Source organism: Pan paniscus, chromosome 9, assembly GCF_029289425.2.
Source record: "Pan paniscus chromosome 9, NHGRI_mPanPan1-v2.0_pri, whole genome shotgun sequence".
NCBI classification, from domain to species: domain Eukaryota; kingdom Metazoa; phylum Chordata; class Mammalia; order Primates; family Hominidae; genus Pan; species Pan paniscus.
The window spans coordinates 119,138,232-119,156,535 of NC_073258.2; the positions used below are offsets into that span (position 1 = coordinate 119,138,232).

Here is an 18,304-nt window from a genome sequence, read left to right on the forward strand (position 1 = left end):
AACCCACCCGGTTCATGTTTTCTCAAGGGTAGAAGGCGGGAAGAAATCTGTTGACACAGTTATATAAAGCCTGTCATTCAGTCCCCTGCCTATTACCTCTGCAGACCGTTATGCATATTAAAGAAGGGGGGGCGGCAAATACAAAAGAAAAATAAGAGAGACGAGAGAGAGAGAGAAAGAGAGAGAGAGAGAGAGAGAGAGAACAAATCAGGATGCTTGAGGGAATCCACGTGGTCGCCAATCTGTAACTGATCAGAGCAGCTACACTGAAGCAAAAACCCCAGCGCCCAACGCTAAATATATTGCAATGGAGAAACCGTCCACAATGGGGTGTCTCTGTCCTTAGCAGAGCCTTGGGGCTGCCGTTTAAGACCCTCCTGCTACTCCCACCCTTTTAGCATCTAGTAAACCACGCGCTGTAACAACGGAATCTTGTTCTGTGTATGCGTTGTGCGAGTGTGCGCTTTGCAAACCATCTGGGCCCCATCCTGCGCGGTTGGAACGAAGATCGATTCGGGACGAGTTGGGGGAGTTGAGGCTTGCCTGTGTCTCCTCCCTTTCATTGCTCCTCTCCAGCCCCCATCCCATCGTCCGCTCTGCACAAATGTTTCGCCAGTGGAGGGACGTAGGTTTTCAGCACCAGGAGGCTGTGGACCTTCTCTGGAGGCGTGAAGTGCACCCTCCGGAGGGCCAGAGCTGAGTGCAACCTGCTCACAACGACCCTCTCCCTCCTTCCCAAATTCGCCGCCCCAGGCTGTAATATTACATGCAGTGCGCTGTACCGGTGCGGGAGTCCAGGAAGGCTGCGTGACCTTCCAGCGAACTCCCCCTCGGCTTGGGGGATGGAGGCTGCCCCGGGGCCTGCAGGCTCTGTATCGATCCCCCAGCCTCAGCCAACGCAAGTTCTCCCGACACAAACCCCTCCCTACCCTCTCGGCTTTCCCAGCCTTGCAGGCTTCTAACGCTACGCTCGAGGCGCCCTCCCCTCTTTCCCGCAATAAAGTAAACCCGGTGGATATTCATTCCCCTCCCTAACTCGCCTCCTTCTTTCCCCCTCCCCCCTCAGCTTACTAACCCCGCGCACAGAGCTCGCCGCCGGCGGGCCCCTTCCACCCAGTGTATCATAATGCCCAACGCTCTCCTCCTCCCCCTCTCTTAATCAGAAACGTGCTCGCGAGCCCCCCTCCCTCTGCGTGCATACATTAGGGTCTGCTTTGCATGCAGCGGCAGGCAGAGACCGGAGGAAGAAGGGGCGGGGGCGCTTTTGCCCGCCTCTTCCCTCCAGGCCCCGTTAGCCACCCAGCTTCAGCTTCGTTGTAACACCGCGTCGTTAGCGGAGCACGCCGTGGCCTCAGTGCCCGGGCTGGAGAAACACAACCCAACTCCCTGCAGAAGGGCACGAAAGCCAGACGAGTGCACAGTAGAGCGAGGAGGTGGCAGGAGACCTGCCACTCGGTGTGTGCATTTTGGAAAGAGCTCCAGCATGAAAATGGGAGGGGCTCCTTTTTTATTTTTTAAAGTGCGTTCATTGAGGGCCTTTCTGTTTTGCATATAGTAAACTGGGCAGCGCTTCTGTTTTGCATGTAGTACAATAAGGGCTCTTTTATTCTAGAAGCGTTCAATTCGGGCTAACCCATCTTGTATCCGTGCCCTGGGGCGGAGGAGAAGGCTCACTGCTCCCCGACCCAGCCGCCGCGTTATACTGGAAGCTGCTCTCCCGGGCTGTTCGATTCCCAGCGCGTCCCGGGAACGTGTGTAATCGGCCTCTCGGCGCTCAAGGCTGCAGGCGGCCCGGCTCCCTCCGCCTCCATCCTCCGCGTAGTCCTCGCCCCCTCCCCCTCTCTCCGGAACCCGCGCTCTGCTCCGGGCTCCCGGGCTTCCTTCCCCCCTCCTTTTCCCGAGCAATGCCTCTCCCGGAGGGCGGGGCATGCAGTTATCCAGGTTGCGGGGCCGGCGGGCGGGCAGGAGGCGGCGGCCCGGGCCTCGGGATGGAGTTGCAGCGCCCAGGCGTCAGAGGCGGAGGCCCGAGGCCGCTATACAGATTGCGGGGCTGGCGGGCGCGGCCCGGCGCTCTGCATAGCGGCCGGCAGGGTGCAGGCGGCCGGGCGGCGCAGAGCTGGTTAGGCAGGTTCCGGGGCCCCGTGCCCCCCCCTCCGCCTCCCCGCCCCCCTGTGTTGTCGCCTCTCCCTCTCGCTGCTTCACTTCACGGGGCGAACATGGCGCACAGCTGTCGGTGGCGCTTCCCCGCCCGACCCGGGACCACCGGGGGCGGCGGCGGCGGGGGGCGCCGGGGCCTAGGGGGCGCCCCGCGGCAACGCGTCCCGGCCCTGCTGCTTCCCCCCGGGCCCCCGGTCGGCGGTGGCGGCCCCGGGGCGCCCCCCTCCCCCCCGGCTGTGGCGGCCGCGGCGGCGGCGGCGGGAAGCAGCGGGGCTGGGGTTCCAGGGGGAGCGGCCGCCGCCTCAGCAGCCTCCTCGTCGTCCGCCTCGTCTTCGTCTTCGTCATCGTCCTCAGCCTCTTCAGGGCCGGCCCTGCTCCGGGTGGGCCCGGGCTTCGACGCGGCGCTGCAGGTCTCGGCCGCCATCGGCACCAACCTGCGCCGGTTCCGGGCCGTGTTTGGGGAGAGCGGCGGGGGAGGCGGCAGCGGAGAGGTAAGGGGGCGAGGAACCCCCAGGTCCGGGGTCTCGACCCTCTGCGGAGCCCCCTCCCCTCCCCCATCCGGGATTGAGGAGCATCCCAATTCTGGGACCATCTCGGGGTCCCTGACCCGGGGCGAATGGCTCTCCCATCTTGGGACGCCCATGCAGGGCTGCAGACCCCCAGGCGCCCCCACCCCGGGGTTTGGGCCCATCTGGCTGAGGGCGTTTGCCCCCCGCTCTCCTCCCCCTGACCCTTCCCCAAATCCCTTGGCACAGACCCCCTCGCCGGGGTTTCCCATCCCGGGACTGAACCCCTCCTCCCTTTCACAGATTACCTCATCCGAGCAAGATTCCTCCCTCCCTCCCTCCTAGAGACCTGATCCCGCCACATCCCCGCCTCCCTCTCTGGGCAGATGTGTTACTCCTAGGGCAGTTTTCCTCTCGGGCATCTCTCGGGTGATGGCCTCATCCAGGGCCACGTTCTCCTAGCCCTTGGGGATCGTGTCCCTTCCAGCACCTTGCTTTCGAAAACCCGATGAACCCTCACCCCATCCCCGGGCCAGGTCCCTATACTGCCAGCCACTCCCCCTTCCTTCACCTCCACCCTCTACCCCCACCCCAAGCAGACCGATCCTCCCCCATCCCGCCCTACCCCACCGGGGAAAATCTCTCCTCTGCACCTTGCCTGGTCTCACCTCCTTTCCCTCTGAAGATAACGGTGATTCCTCATACAGCAGTCTCTTCCCCCCCCCCCCCCCCCCCGTCTTACAGGGCTACAGTTTCTAGCCTATTGGTAGCCGGGAATTACTCTACCTTCACTCCACCCTTTCCCTCCTTTAGAATGAAGGATTAGTGGCATCTTGGAGGGGAAAATAGTCCACTGTCCCCTAGGCTTAGAGAAGAGCAGCTTTCCACCACTCCCCTTGGAGAGGAGGCAGGCTTTCCCTCCAGCTCTGGGGAAGGGGGCCCCTGTGAGGGGAGGTGTTTGTGGGGGGACTGAGGCAGCATCCTCCCAGGGGAAGCAGCTGCTCTCCTACCCCACCCACTGCGCCTGAGAGCACGCAATCTCCAACCCGAGCTCCCTCCCGCCCTTCTCTTCTCGTCATTTCATTATTGATCCACCTTTTCCTAGGCCAATCCTGGGGCTTGGAAGGGGTGGGGGAAGCCAGGTTGGGGTGAGGAGAGTAGATAAGGGACAGTTATACTTTAGTGTGGTGGCGGTGGTTGCTTTGGGATGGGAGAAAAAGGATTATCAAGCAAAGTTATTCCTTAGAAAGGACTTGGGGTTGTCTCTGATTCTTGTAAGGGGACCCAAGGTGGATGAAGGGTCAGAGCGTTGCCCCTTCCCCATTAGTACTGGGGCAAGAACGGAGTTGCTTCTATAAACATTATTCGGCCCCCTTCAGCAAAAAGGAAAGTTGCCCAAGGAAGGGAAGTTGAGTTCAGGTTCAGCCAGTGGCGTTGCGCATTTGTTTTCCATTGGATGCAGAAGGGGGGAGTTCGAATTGTAGAGGGGGGAGGATGGCATGGGGGATGCTAGGAGGAGGAAGAGCAGCTGCTAGGGGCTGAAGCGAAGGGGGGTAGGGGGTTGCTGCTCTGGAGTGCTCTTGATTGAAACAGAAAGGGAAAGATAACAACCAGCCGTTTCCTGCGTGCTCTGCCGTTGGTGCACACAAAATATCCTGGGCAAACCCCTTGTCCCCTATTGTGCCCCGCACCCCTTTAGATTTACGGAAAGATCCTGGGAAGAAGGGGAGGGAGGAGATCCCAAGGACCCCGGCCCCTCCTTTCAAGGAGCTGGCATTTTTTAGTTGTTAGTCTTCCTGCCTCCTTTTTTTTAATCGTTTCTAAGGCAGCCTGATCAGGAGACTGACAACAACCCGCCTTCTGACAGAGCAAGGAGGACATGATGGGGGCGTGTTCCTTGCTATGTAGCTAGCTGCAGCGTCCCCTTTCCCTGCCTCTCTCTGCTCTATCTCCACCTCCTTTTCCCAGCCTTCAGAAGGCAGCTGCAGTCAGCAGGGTTGTTTGAGACTATTTATTGGTTGCTGTAGATTATTATTTTTTTTTGAAAGGCCAATTCTGTATTTTTTAAGCTAACAACACAGATCCCATGTAGTTGGAGAACCAAAGGCCACATACATGACAAAAAGACTGAACCGTTCAGGTTACTTGCATGGAGTTGGTGCTTAAATGTGAGTTGATTTTGCTTTTTTAAAAGATACAGCAGCAAAAAAAAAAAAAAAAAAGAAAAAGAAAAAAAAGAAAAAAACTGACATTTCATTTACCTGCTTATTTTCAAAATTGAGACTTGCCTGGTTATATGTAGCATTTTAGCCCCATGTATATTTGAGTTTAATAAGAAAGTCTCTATTAGGAGAAGTTAGTCCATTTTAAGGGGATCCTAAGAAGCATTTTCTTCTTGTTCAGTATGCTTATTTATTTTGTATTGAAGGACTAAGCATTCACATTCCAAATATTATCACATATTCAAAAGCAAAGTTTTATGCTGACAGCTTCCAATCATAGTTTTTCAAGAGACTGGTTAGAAAGAGAGCCACCTGGATTCAGGGACCTAATGTCTGGGCACCAGAATATTTTATCTGTTGGTCTTTGACAAATCACTTTTAAAGTTTTAATCAGGGGCTAAACGTTTTCTTATCTACTGGCATTATGAGATAATTGTAAACTACTGTTTTATTTTTCTTAACACTAGTATATAATGTAAAGCCTGTCAAGGAATTGCAGTTATTTCAAATAGGATCATATTTATAAGGGGTTTTTGTCTTTAAAACTTTTTCCTGAACAGTAGTTGCTGCTTCATTATGAGAAGAGTGGTTGACTCCTTACATTAAACTTGAGTATTTTTTCTGAATTGGACTTGAATGAGCTCTGTTCCATGGGTAAGCTTTTTATGTGGTGTTTGAGGCAATCCAGTATGAGTTGATGGTATGCATTGAGTAGTGGTAAACCTCTGAGCTGGTAGTTTTCAGTGTAGAAGCAAGCACTTTTTTTTTTTTTTTAACATAGCCTTACTAATCAATGATAAAGTTCCAAAAGGGAAGTTTAGGGTTCACCCTGGGCTGACATAGAATTCTAAAGACTGCTTCTCAGAACTCACTCATAGCTCTGTATCAAGTCTTATCTGGATTCATGAAGAAATGGTTATATGATCCAAAATGATTCTAACCTCTTTAAACTCTGGTTCGCCTTCAGTGAATAATGACTATAACTTGCCTGTAACAACACCTATGTTAATACTTCTAAAACTAGGTAACAGAACTTCCAGATGACTTTGCTGTTTGAACTCCCTTAGCCATAGGAGACTTGTCCTTCACTGCTGTTGGTTCCTAACTTCCTTTGTATGACAATTAGGAAGTAGAATTGAGGTTTTGTTTTATTGAGCACTGTAAGAAATCAGAGGTCCATTTTTTGCCTTTCCCCTTCCCTCTGTAGTGTCAGTATCCCATTTTTCTAAGGATTCTCTCAGGTAATGTTCATACTACTGTACTTTGCCATCTAAATAAACATAGTACAGCAGCACCCTTTCTGTTGACTAGAAGTTAGGCTGTTGTAATAATAAACCCCTGAAACAGTGTGTTTATCAGTAACTAGTCTTCGTTTATTAATGTCATAATCCAGTTACCTTCACTACTACTTCACAAAATATTAAAAGCAAAATTTCCATCCTGATCATAACATAGCAAACTTTAATTAGATACAAATTGAAACTGAGTTACAGCATTGGTGTGTATTTATTTTCACTTGAAATTGCAGTTTAGTTCATGTGGACTGAGACAGGCTTTTGGATTGGACTTGAAAAGATAGTACTCCTGCAGCTGAAAGGTAGTAGGAGAGCGTGATTTTTTTTTTTTTTTTAAATGTTTACTGGTCATGTATGTACCAAGAGTGGGAGTTGCTCCTTCATTGCCTTCACAGCTAGTCCTAAGATTGGCAGAAGGTAAATGAAGGAGGGAACACAAGTAGAGTGGAGTGCACGAAGCCTCCGAGTAGAAGTCAGTGGATGTGGGCTCTCATCTCCGTTACTGAACAGTTATGAGACCCTGGGCAAATTCACTTTTAACCTTAAATTTCTGATCTGTAAAATGAAAAGTTTGGACTAAATAGCTCATGAATCTGTTCTGTGTCAGTATTATGATTCCTTTCTGTTGTATTAAACTTTTGGTCAAATCAGAATTTCTTATTCTGAGTTTATTTCAAAAGTCAGAGTCAAGTGAGACGATTTGATAATTTTTGTTTTTTTTTTGAGTCAGGGTCTCACTATGTTGCCCAGGTGCATCTTGAACTCCTGATCCTCCTGCCTTAGCCTCCTGAGTAGCTGGGATTCTGTTTGGTAATTTTTAATATCAGATTATACATTTGCCTATATAACTGGCATTATTATTAGGAGGAGAAATTTCAACTTGGAAAGTTTTCGTTGTGTGGAAAAAACATAAGGACTTTGGTGAAGTTGACCAGTTTCATTTATAAGAAAAATGAGGATAAAGTTTTTACACATAGTTCTGAGAACCTACAGAATCCCAGGCATTATCTGGTGTTTAGAGGCCCTCTTGTTTGGCTAAATGTGTTGTCATTGTTGTGAATTCCAGACTATCCAAAAGAGAAGTTATTTTCAGTCTAGGTGGTATATTCCTGTAGGTGTATGAATTTTGAATGAAAAGAAAAATCCAATACATCAATGTATTTATAAATCTGAAGTGACAGTACCTACTTCATAGGATATAGTTATTAATATGTTCTGAAATGGTTTATACTGAGCATTAGAAATTCAGTCTTTAGAACTTTTCTTCCTCTGTGACTGAAAACCAGATGACATGTCCCCATCTTTCACTTCCATTTAATTATCTTAAGGCACATACTCCTGGAGGAAATCATCATTCACACAATAGTGATCCATCTTCTTATTGGAAGTTGAGAGAAACTATTCCCATCTTGACTTAATTCTCATCTCTTTGCTCACCTTAGAGCTGTCCTTCCGTGGGGCAGCTGTGCAGACTCTATACCAATTGCCTCCCTTACCCTGTGGCTAGAGGGGGTGGCAACAGTGCTTTGCTTGCTCAGAGGCATAACAGACTGCAGTGCCTCTCTCTTTTGGAAACTCGCTGTGTTTTAATTGTAGGTCTCCTAATTAAGATCTCTTTGTGCCTGCCCACATTCCACTAGTGTTGGCACAGAGCTTCAGCTTCCTTCTAGCACTTAACTGAAGGCCTTCAATCGGGCCTTTTGTGAATATCTTGTCTCTTTCCATTCTTCCTCTGCCAAGGTGGAGAGCCCAGTGGCATAGACCTTTGAGAAGGGGGAAGCTTTGTGACTATCACTGCTTTGGGAGGAATTTATTCGAGGATTGCTGGGATGGGACCTTCCTTTGTTTGCATATGTTATTTTCAGGGATTAAGAAAGGTTAAATTACTAATGAGTCTGGCATGATGTACCTACATTTTAATCAGATTCTTAACCCTGTAGGCACTAGTAGGAAAGAGGATGCCACAGAGTTCACTGTTACAAAGTATTTCCTTGGATCTTATCTAGACTGGTTTATGAAACTTGATGAGTAAAATATTGTCGTGGAGTAAATCTCAGACTCGTGATTTTTGTGGACTCTGAGGTTGTTGAAGACAAGACAATCAGATGAAATTATTGATTGCTCCTAAGTTGTATCGGCTTTGAGACACAGACTGAATTAAAGTTAGCTTTCAGATCTGAGTTAACTTTTGATTAGAAAGACTTTAGGAGGTTCTGGAAATTGTTGAGTTAATTAAGAATACCCTTGTAGGCTCCACTATTTCTTGAGATTTTCAGGAATTGTCTAGGCTTCTAGAGTATTTTCAGAATAAGATAAAATAGCTTTTCTGGAAAAAGTAGTTTGACTTTAGTTTCCAGGACCTTCGTATTCAAAATACAGTATGTTCTTTACTAGATCTACATGTGGCATGCTAGAGAAAATGCTATCTTTTATTAAGAAAAAGGAATCTTAAGTCCTTTACCTGGACCCAGATGGCTTCATTGATCACATCAGTATGAGGTTACGCAGACAAAGGGCTATTTTGGTTGTTGTTATTGTCATTTCATTGGTTGTTGAAGAAGGCCTGGGAGAAGGAAGTACAGGATCTTTTATGGCATGCATTAAATAAAGCTGGAGGCCTGCACTCTTATACCTGAGTGGGTGGTTTTATGGCCTAATTCTCTAATTGCTGGCATTTATGACAGTGTGGATGCTACTGGCCCTGTGGCTGAGGTAGATTATGCTGGGAATAGGGAGGAAAAAGGGGTCCTTTTGTTAGCCTTTTCATTTTGCCCCTCAATAAAGTCTCTGCGAAAACCCTGAGGAAATACAGAGACACTTGGACTGAGGGAATGACTTCCCATAAAATGGTTCTTTATGTTTTTAAAATGATGAGCCGCTTTTCTTGACCTATCCAAAGAAATCCATACCACCACTGTTAAATATTTCAAAGAGTTTTTTTACCTTGTCAGGTTACACACCAGGGGAAGCCAACCATGAGACTGTAGCTGCTGCCAAACATTCGCTTCTAAAGACTTAAGACATTTGAAAGAAGAATTTTGTTACGTGATTTGTAATTGTTGTGGATGATATAAATCCCCTTGAAGGATTAGTCCAAAACTTCTAAGAGGCCAAGCTTGGTTTAACTTTTAGATGTTGAATTGAATGTATTGCCCTAATGAGTTTTAGTTTTAAGGAAACAACAAAGATATAAGAGTTAGTTGGCAGTTTTGTGTGCAGTGTATGAAAATTCCCCTTCCCTTGAAATGAGTAGTTGTTTTTCTATTTGACAAATAGACTGAAGGGATTTCCCCAGATATCTTACCTTCAATTATTGCTGCAGCAGTACCCTGTGAAGTACCAGTGGGCAGCATCGGTCCAGTAGCATTTATTTCAGGAGCTGGAGTTTCTTCCATGTATAGTGTTTTATCCATTTTCTTGCATTTCTGGTTTTGTGTTTTGTTGGGATGTTTGGGTATAGATGTTTTGATGTCTTTCAGCAACAAAAGATATGAATCTTTCTAACACTCATACTGTTTTAGAGAGATCCACTTGTATTATCTATGCTTTGCTGAAGCATCATTGTTTCATTCTTATTTTACAGCATCAAGGTAATGGTAGCTTTCGGTCTTGAATTAGGAGAGTGATATTACTTGTGAGAAGGGTTTTGGAGAATAGTTTTTTCTTTAGGTTGTCCTTTATACTATCTCAGTTCTAAACACTAGGGAAAAGTTAATTCTTATCTCTAATAAATATCCTACACCTAGAGAAAGAAATATTTACACATGCCCATATTCAACTTCTGTCCATCCATGAGGATTGACCACTTTTTAGATCAAACACAAACATTGTCCCTAGATTATTGCCTTTAATTATAAGCAGTAAAACCTTGTGGATAACATCTCTTTAAGCTTAGCTAATGAGGAAATCCTTTTGTAATCTCTTTGGCTAGGATTTTTTATTTGTGCATATATAAATACCTTTACAGAAGAAAGGGAGAATCTCATAATCTAATCTGTAGTGGTGTGAGATCGTTTAGCACAGTAATTAAGAGTTGTTAAGACCATGGGCTCTGGATTTAAACTGCCTGAGTTCAAATCTAAGCTCAGCCATCTTGAAAAAGTTTTTTTTGTGTTTTGTTTGGTTTGTTTGAGACAGGATCTTGCTTTGTCGCCTAGGCTAGAGTGTAATGGCACAAACATTTCATTTCAGCCTCAACCTCCAGGGCTCAAGCAATCCTCTTGTCTCAGCCTCCTAAGTAGCTGGGACTACAGGCATGCACCACCACACTCAGCTAATTGTTTTATTTGTTGTAGAGATGGGAGTCTCACCATGTTGCCCAGGTTTTTGGTCTTGAACTCCTGGCCTCAAGTGGTCCCCCTACCTCAGCCTCCCAAAGTGTTGGGATTACAAATGTGAGGCACTGCACCCAACCAGAAAAGTTTTTGAACCTCTCCATACCTCTGTTTCTTCATTTGTAACTGAGAGGTACTCATGCTTCATAGTCTCATTGTGAGGCTTAAGTGAGATCATGCATGTAAGCACTTAGCACTTTGCCTGGCACATAGGAAGCCCTAATTGTTAGAACCAAGAGATTGAAAGGAGAGCAGGGTTATAATCTTTTTTTTCATCAAAATGACTGGTTTTTATTACATTAAGTTATACCTGTATATGTATGCATACATACACCTATTTGAGTGCTATAATCTTAGAATGTTCTTGATATTAGTCTGAGTGTCAAGTTCTTCTATAAACTAGGTGGAACCAAATTGAAGGCCAGCCACCCGTCTTGGTAGCAACATTAGTGTCCAACTAAAGCATATTAAAGATAAGGCAAAAAAGAAGAAAGAGAACAAGATGGTAAATAGGCAAGTAAGACACCAAGGAACACAGTGCCTCCATGAGTTGCTAATTATCAGGCCAAGGCAGCTATAATGGGGTTGCTACCTGTTGTCTCTATAACTAGTGTTCCTGATATTTTTATGAGGAGGCACTTGGTCGTTCCTTATAACAGCTCTGAGGCTCTTCAGGGTTCTTGGGCTCCAGGTTCAGACCCATTAGTCTATACTTGGTGACATTTGTTCTTAAGTGTCAGCTTGAGGAGAATGAGTGCTGGTCTACAGAGATCAATGCAAGTAACCATTTAATTATAGAAGAAATGCTGAATTGTAGGTTGCAATTTCTGGGGGTTGGAACTTGAGCAGAATGGTCAAAAGCAGATTAGAGTTTAAGAATAACTAGTAAAGAGTAGTGTGTTTAAGGAGGAAAAGTACAGTTTTGGGCCGGGCGCAGTGGCTCACGCCTATAATCCCAGCACTTTGGGAGGCCAAGGCGGGAAGATTGCCTGAGGTCAGGAGTTCGAGACCAGCCTGGCTAACATGGTGAAACCCTGTCTCTACTAAAAATACAAAAATTAGCTGGGTGTGGTGGTTGCGCACCTGTATCCCCAGCTACTCGGGAGGCTGAGGCAGGAGAATCGCCTGAACCCAGGAGGTGGAGGTTGCAGTAAGCTGAGATTCCGCCACTACACTCCAGCCTGGGCGAAAGAGCAAGACTCTGTCTCCAAAAAAAAGAAAGAAAAAAAGAAAAGTACAGTTTTGCTGTACTCTCTTTAAAAAGATTTGCAGGCCGGGTGGGGTGGCTCAATCCTGTAATCCCAACACTTTGGAAGGCCGAGGCAGGCAGATCACTTGAGGTCAGGAGTTTGAGACCAGCCTGGCCAACATGGTGGAACCCTGTCTCTACTTAAAATACAATAATTAGCTACGTGTCGTGGTGCACACCTGCAATCCCAGCTACTTGGGAGGCTGAGGCATGAGAATCGCTTGAGCCCGGGAGGCAGAGGTTGCAGTGAGCCGAGATCACACCACTGCATTCCATCCTGGAGGATAGAGTGAGACTGTGTCTCAAAAGAAAGAAAAGAAAAGAAAAGATTTGCTAACATACTCAGTACACCATCAGAAACCATCAATACACCTCAGAAACTGAGGCACAGACAAGTTAAACAGTTTTCCTTAAGTTATATGGCTAGTAAGTGGCAGGGCTAGAATTTAAATCTGAACCTACATCTCTTTGAAAGTTGATTCTTGCTCTCTACACTGTGCTGTCTTTAAGTCCTTTCTCTTCCCACTCACATCCAATCAATTTCTGAGTCTTGTCCATTATATTATTGTAGTGTTTCTTTCATTTGTCCCTGCTGTTCTGTTCCTGCTGTCCTAGTTTAAATTTCCATTACTTTTGGATTGTTTATTGTGGTAATCTTCTCATTGGTCTTCCCACCTTTCTTTTCACCCTACACAGTGCTTCACAATATGATGGTTTTCTTAAATACAGATCAGAGTATGTCACTTTATTCCTAAAATTCTTTGGCTTCTCACTGAATATGAAATAAAATTTAAGATTCTCAGCGTTGCATGATCTTGCTAGCCTGTATTTCTAAATTTTGAACCGTGTCTCCTGAATGTACATCGTTACTGCTTCAACCACATTGGACTACTGAACTATTAGGTGTTCTCCACAGTCTTTGTTTATCTGCTTTTGTACCTTTGCTAAAGCCTCTCCTTTGCCTTAAAGTCTTTCCCATTTCGACCTGTCTTGGGCTTATTATTCGTCTCCCATGGTTCAACTCAGATCCCCAGATCCTAACTCTTCCATGAAGTTTTCACAGATTGTACTGCTAGTTGAAACTGAACTTCTTTCCTGTTTTCTTTTTGTGTTTTGTATGTTATCCTTAAAAAATTTAACCCAGTATACCTTATGTCATGGTACTTTTGAAATGTGTCTGTCTTTGTCCCATTAGATAGTGACTCCCTTAAGACACGGGCCATTTCTAAGTCATCATTTATGTTTTATGTTTTTTATAATGGTGACTTTTTATATAGTATTTGTTGAATTGAAAATTTGATGTCCATACAACTTTTAGGAATACTTTGCTGGGACACATTACATAAACTAGGAGAACTTAAGACTACGAACAGAATATTTGGACTAATCATTAAGAAATACTAATTTAAGTATGGCAAAGGAAAGCACAGGCGCCATGATGCGACATTTTTGTAAAGGTATTGATTGGGGTTTTGAAAGCGATGTTAAGGTATCCTGATGGGATGGCATTATCTTTTATGTAGATAATACTTAGCACTGATCATCCCCTTACTTGAGTGTTGTTTCCATTTCTAGGTTCCTCAACTTAAAAGGGATGAGGAGACCTTGGAGACGGTTCTGAGGAGACTCAAAAGATGATTATATGATTGGAAGTCAGTCCTATGAGGAAAGGTTGAGAGAATGAAAGGTTAAGAGGCAACTTAATAACTCTTCAAAAAACATGAATGGATCCATTATTAGGAATGGTAACCAGCGGTTTCCCAGCTCCACTGACAGCAGAATAAGAGAAAATAGGTTTAAACCGAAATCAGGAGTAGTTGTGTAAAGAACTTATTGGTAATGATGGTTGTCATTATAGTCATGGTAAAAAGGTTACCAAAATAATTTTATTATCTTCTCTGGAAGTATATTTTAAAAGTACACTCCTGCCTACATATGTATAAAATGACCTCTTAAGCTACCTTTTCCTTCTGTGAATCAGTAAATAAATTCTTATTCAGCTCCTCGAAGCAATAATTACTTTCCAGTAGGAAGCTTCCAGAGATATTTCTTTAGGAAGTAATGGTTTTTGTAGTGGCTTTATAGGAGAATACAAATTTTTAAGTGGAGCTAAGAGAGAAATCTTAAACATCAAGAGAAACCAAGGAAAACAGTAGGTGTGGTATCAATATAGGAAACAAATAAGTATTTGTAGCTTTTATGTCCATTTTCAGTTGTCATTTAAAGAGGTATAGTTCAGAATAGCTCTTGTTAAGGCTGTCACTGCTTGTGGATACATTGTAACAAATGCTTATAAATCATTTCCAAACTAATAGAAGTTTGCTTCATGTTAGTTAGTATTATAAAAGCCTCTGACCCTTGGCTTTTGAGGCTGTGTAGAGGGCTTGCATCACTCAGAATGAAACCTTTTTAGATATGTTGGGTTGCAGAAAGCATTTCCTGTACAGTCAGAATGAAAACTTGAATTGGGATTATTCATATAGATTACCAAAAGTCTGGGCAGAGCTGATATTACCACCAGCCAGTTTTCCTACTAACTCTTAACTCCAAAACCTTCATTGGGTTATTGAAGCTTTAGGACTTTTGAATTTCCAACTGGAATTGTGTATGAATTCCTTCTTTCAAGTGAACTGATACTAGATTTATTTAAGATTAGTTATATATCTTAAGTATGTTTTAAGTGGCATATAATAAATGGTCTCTACTTTTAACCAGTCTCATAAAATGCCTGGGGTTCATAGGTGAAGCTGGATTGTTGCAGGAATTCTGCAATTGTTGGCAAAGCGAAGGGCAGTTTGACTCCTTAATTATAAAGTTGGATGTCATTTGAGAAACTCTGGGAATTGGAAGTAGAACAAATTCATACTTTCCCTATAACTTTTAATTGCTTGTCATACATTCAGAAAACAAGAGATATAAAATTCATAAAACTGCTTGTATAAATTCAGAAAACGGGATTATAAAAGCAAAGACAAATTGTCTTACGATTCTTTGTTCTACTTGAGAGATTCAAGTGTTGGAGTAATAAAAAATACCAGGGACTTTCTTTTTTTTAATAGGTTAATGCCACCTAATGTGGGCTTCTCAGAATGTGATGGCAAACTTCCAAATATGATGTGGGAGCCAAAAGAGACCAACTGGTTTTACAAAATATTAAGAACACAAAATTTCCCAACTCATATATTTGAATATTCCTAAAAAATAATAAGTCAAAATTGTGTTGGTGGGCTGGGCACAGTGGCTCACAACTGTAATACCAGCACTGTGGGAGGCTGAGGTGGGAGGATTGCTTAAGGCTAGGAGTTCAAGACTAGCCTGGGCAACTTGGTAAGACCTGATCTCTACAAAATAAAAATTTAAAATTTAAAAAATTAAAAAAAAAAAAAATTAGCCAAGCATGGTGGCCTGGCGCCTTGTAGTCCCAGCTACTCAGGAAGCTGTGAAGGGAGGATTGCTTGAGCCCAATGGGTCGAGGCTGCAGTGAGCCATGATCATGACACTGCACTCCAGCCTGGGCAACAGAGTGAGACTCCATCTCAAAAAAAAAGAGAGAGAGAAAAAAAATTGTATTGGCCAACTTGGAGGCTTCAGTGTTATTTTGCCAAGAAGAATGTTCACTTTTGTCATCTAATTTTACACTGCTCCTTCAGCAAACTGACTTTACGGAGAGATAACCCTGTTTACCTTTAGAAAGAAGGAAGTTGTGGATTCCTCAGTCTTACTCCCATTACTATTGGTCATTCAACAGCCCATCTTCCCAGAAGGAAAGATGTAACCTGACTTTTGCACCAGGATAAGAACAACAAACAGAAGAAAAAAACTGAGTTTTATAGTAGAAGTTTGTAGTTGAATGAGCATGTAGCTCAAAATGAAGTTAACCACTTAAACTTGTCATATGGGGGACCAAAATTTCTTATAATAAAAAGAACTATATCTGAAAATAAAGTTGGTGTTTGTTTAATTTTTCTAGCCTATTCAAATCAATCTGATCATTTATGGTACTTTCCTATTAGAGAAAAATAAACCCTGTGATTGTGGTGCTTAACTTAATTTTCTACAGTGAATCAGTTAAGTGGGCTTATTTTTTCTGCTTTAGCAAGTAGATAAACCAGTTCAGACTTGGAACCTGAGGATTCTGGAAATACACCTTTCTTGAGTTTTTTGTTTTTTTGTTTTTTTTTAAAGATTCTGCAGAATAATTTGGGACATTGCCAGGAATCAGAATAGTTTACTATCTGAAGTAGTGCATTCATTTTGCTGTTTTTTGTTTTTTTGTTTTTAAGACAGATAAGCTACTTTATGACTACCTCTTTTTCTGAAGCAGGGTGGGTGGAGTTCACCTGTCTCATCTGCTTTGCTGTTTTCAGCATCTTTGCTGCTTATTCTTGTTGACATGGAGTGGGGATGAGGGGTACTACCTATTTCTCTAGTTACAAAGTGAGTAGCATTTGTGTTTCTTAGGTGACAGTTGCTAGGTAGAATTGAATTAAATATTTGAAAACTGGACTTCATTCTTGTGTGGGTGAAATTTTTACCTTCTGTTGTTATTGAAGAACAGAGAATTATTGTCTTAGCGCTCTTAAATCCCAAGTGACCTTTTCGTGTTAACATTTCTCAATATCAGGCAGAGATCATATTTAAACAGTTTCAATCTCTTCCTATCTGTTATGCATTCAAATAAGCATTGTTCTCTTGATGCACCAATAACCAGAGAGAATCTGCCCTTGTTCCTGCCCCTGACAATCTGTTCACAAGAGAATATGATGTCAGTTCAATAACAGCATACATTTCTTGACTGGTTGAATTTCATTAACTATTTTGGCTTAAGAAGTTTGCCCCTTGATGTCTGTGTATTTGACTGTGCTTGGGTATATTATACTTTTCTTACTGATTGAGCAGCATTATTTTTATATTCTGCTTTTGGAAATGATTTACAGGTGTCACTACATTTTTTTTCTACTACAAATAATGAAAAAGTACCTGCAAAGAGGCTCATCTTCCTAAAAATGGCTATCATAAATATTGCATTACAAAGTAAGAAATAGAAATTGAAAAATCGAATTCATTTATCAAAGAACATCTTTTATACTCTAGGTGGATGACCAGCTACTGGGGCTCTACCATTGGAGACGTCCCTTCCCTCATGAAACTTGCTATCTAATTCTTTTTTTTTTTTTTTTTTTTTTTTTTTAGAGACAGGTTTTTGCTCTTCCACCCAGGCTGGGATGCAGTGGCACAAACACAGTTCACTGCAGCCTCAAACTCCTGGGCTCAAGGGATCCTCCTTCCTCAGCCTCCTGAGTAGCTGGGACCATAGGCTCACAACACCATGCCTGACTAATTTTTAATTTTCTTTTCTGTTCTCTTTTGAGACCGAGTCTTGCCCTGTCACCCAGGCTGGAGTGCAGTGGCACAATTTCGGCTCATGGCAACCTCCACCTCCTGGGCTCAAGTGATTCTCGTGCCTCAGCCTCCTGAGTAGCTGAGACTACAGGCACATGCCACCACATCTGGCTAATTTTTTATGTTTTTAGTAGAGACGGGGTTTCACCATGTTAGCCAGGCTGGTCTCGAACTCCTGACCTCAGGTGATCCACCCACCTCAGCCTCCCAAAGTGAATTTTTTTTTTTTGTAGAGATGGGGTCTCACCATCTTGTGTAGCTGGTCTCGAACTCCCGGGCACAAGCAGTCGTCCTGCCTTGACCTCTCAAAGTGCTGGGATTATAGGTGTGACCCACCATGCCCAGCCTCTCATTCTTTTTAATGAGCTCAGCTTAAAATGTAGCAGGAATATAAGTATTCACATTTTTAATACTTTGCAAGATACTTTGGAAATTGATAATTTGAAGGTTGAAGCTCTCAGAACTAATGTTAACAGAATTGTCCTTGGGAGCAATTCAGCTATTCTTCATTTACGGATTTAGTGATTCTTGAGTCAGTTGTCTTACACCAAATGTAATGCATGAGTCAGGAGGGTTTTTCTTTGTTTGCTTTTTGTTTTTTTAAGAGACGAGGTCTCACTGTGTTACCTGCGCTGGAGGGCAGTGGCTGTTCACAGGCATAATCATCATGTATTACAGCCTTGAAATCCTGAGCTTAAGCGATTCTACTCCCTCAGCCTCCCAAATAGCTGAGACCATAGTGCACACAACTACGTCTGGCTCTGAATCAGGAGATTTTAAATGTTCTCAAAGTATGTAATAGCTTTTTCAGTCAGGCATGGTGGCTCACACCTGTAATGCCAGCACTTTGGGAGGCCAGAGAGGAAGGACCGCATGAGCTCAGGAGTTCAAGACAGTCTGAACAAAATAGTGAGACCCCTTCTCTACAACAGAATAAGAATAACCAGGCATGGTGGTGAGCACTGTAGTCCCAGCTCCTCAGGAGACTGAGATGGGAGCATCACTTAAGCCCAGGAATAGGAGGCTGCCGTGAGGTATGATCATACCACTGCACTCCAGCCTGGGCGACAGAATAAGACCCTGTCAAAAAACAAAACTTTTTCCCTCCTGTTAAAATGGAACTTAGATGTGACTACAT

The 18,304-nt window shown here is 44.0% G+C and overlaps 1 protein-coding gene across 5 annotated transcripts in view; it reads left to right on the plus strand.

Moving 5' to 3' along the window:
- The first annotated feature begins 1,652 nt into the window (after positions 1–1,652).
- The window catches only part of KMT2A (lysine methyltransferase 2A), a 91,084-nt gene continuing 74,432 nt past the window's right edge, over positions 1,653–18,304 (plus strand). For 3 of the 5 annotated variants that reach the window (XM_055094920.2, XM_055094922.2, XM_055094925.2), the window contains exons 1-2: positions 1,653–2,648; positions 4,733–4,831. In XM_055094920.2, coding sequence (XP_054950895.1) covers positions 1,905–2,648; positions 4,733–4,831 — 843 coding nt within the window. In that variant the 5' untranslated portion in view covers positions 1,653–1,904. The remainder of the gene's footprint in view (positions 2,649–4,732; positions 4,832–18,304) is intronic. The other 2 variants (XM_055094923.2, XM_055094924.2) reach the window with 1 other exon arrangement.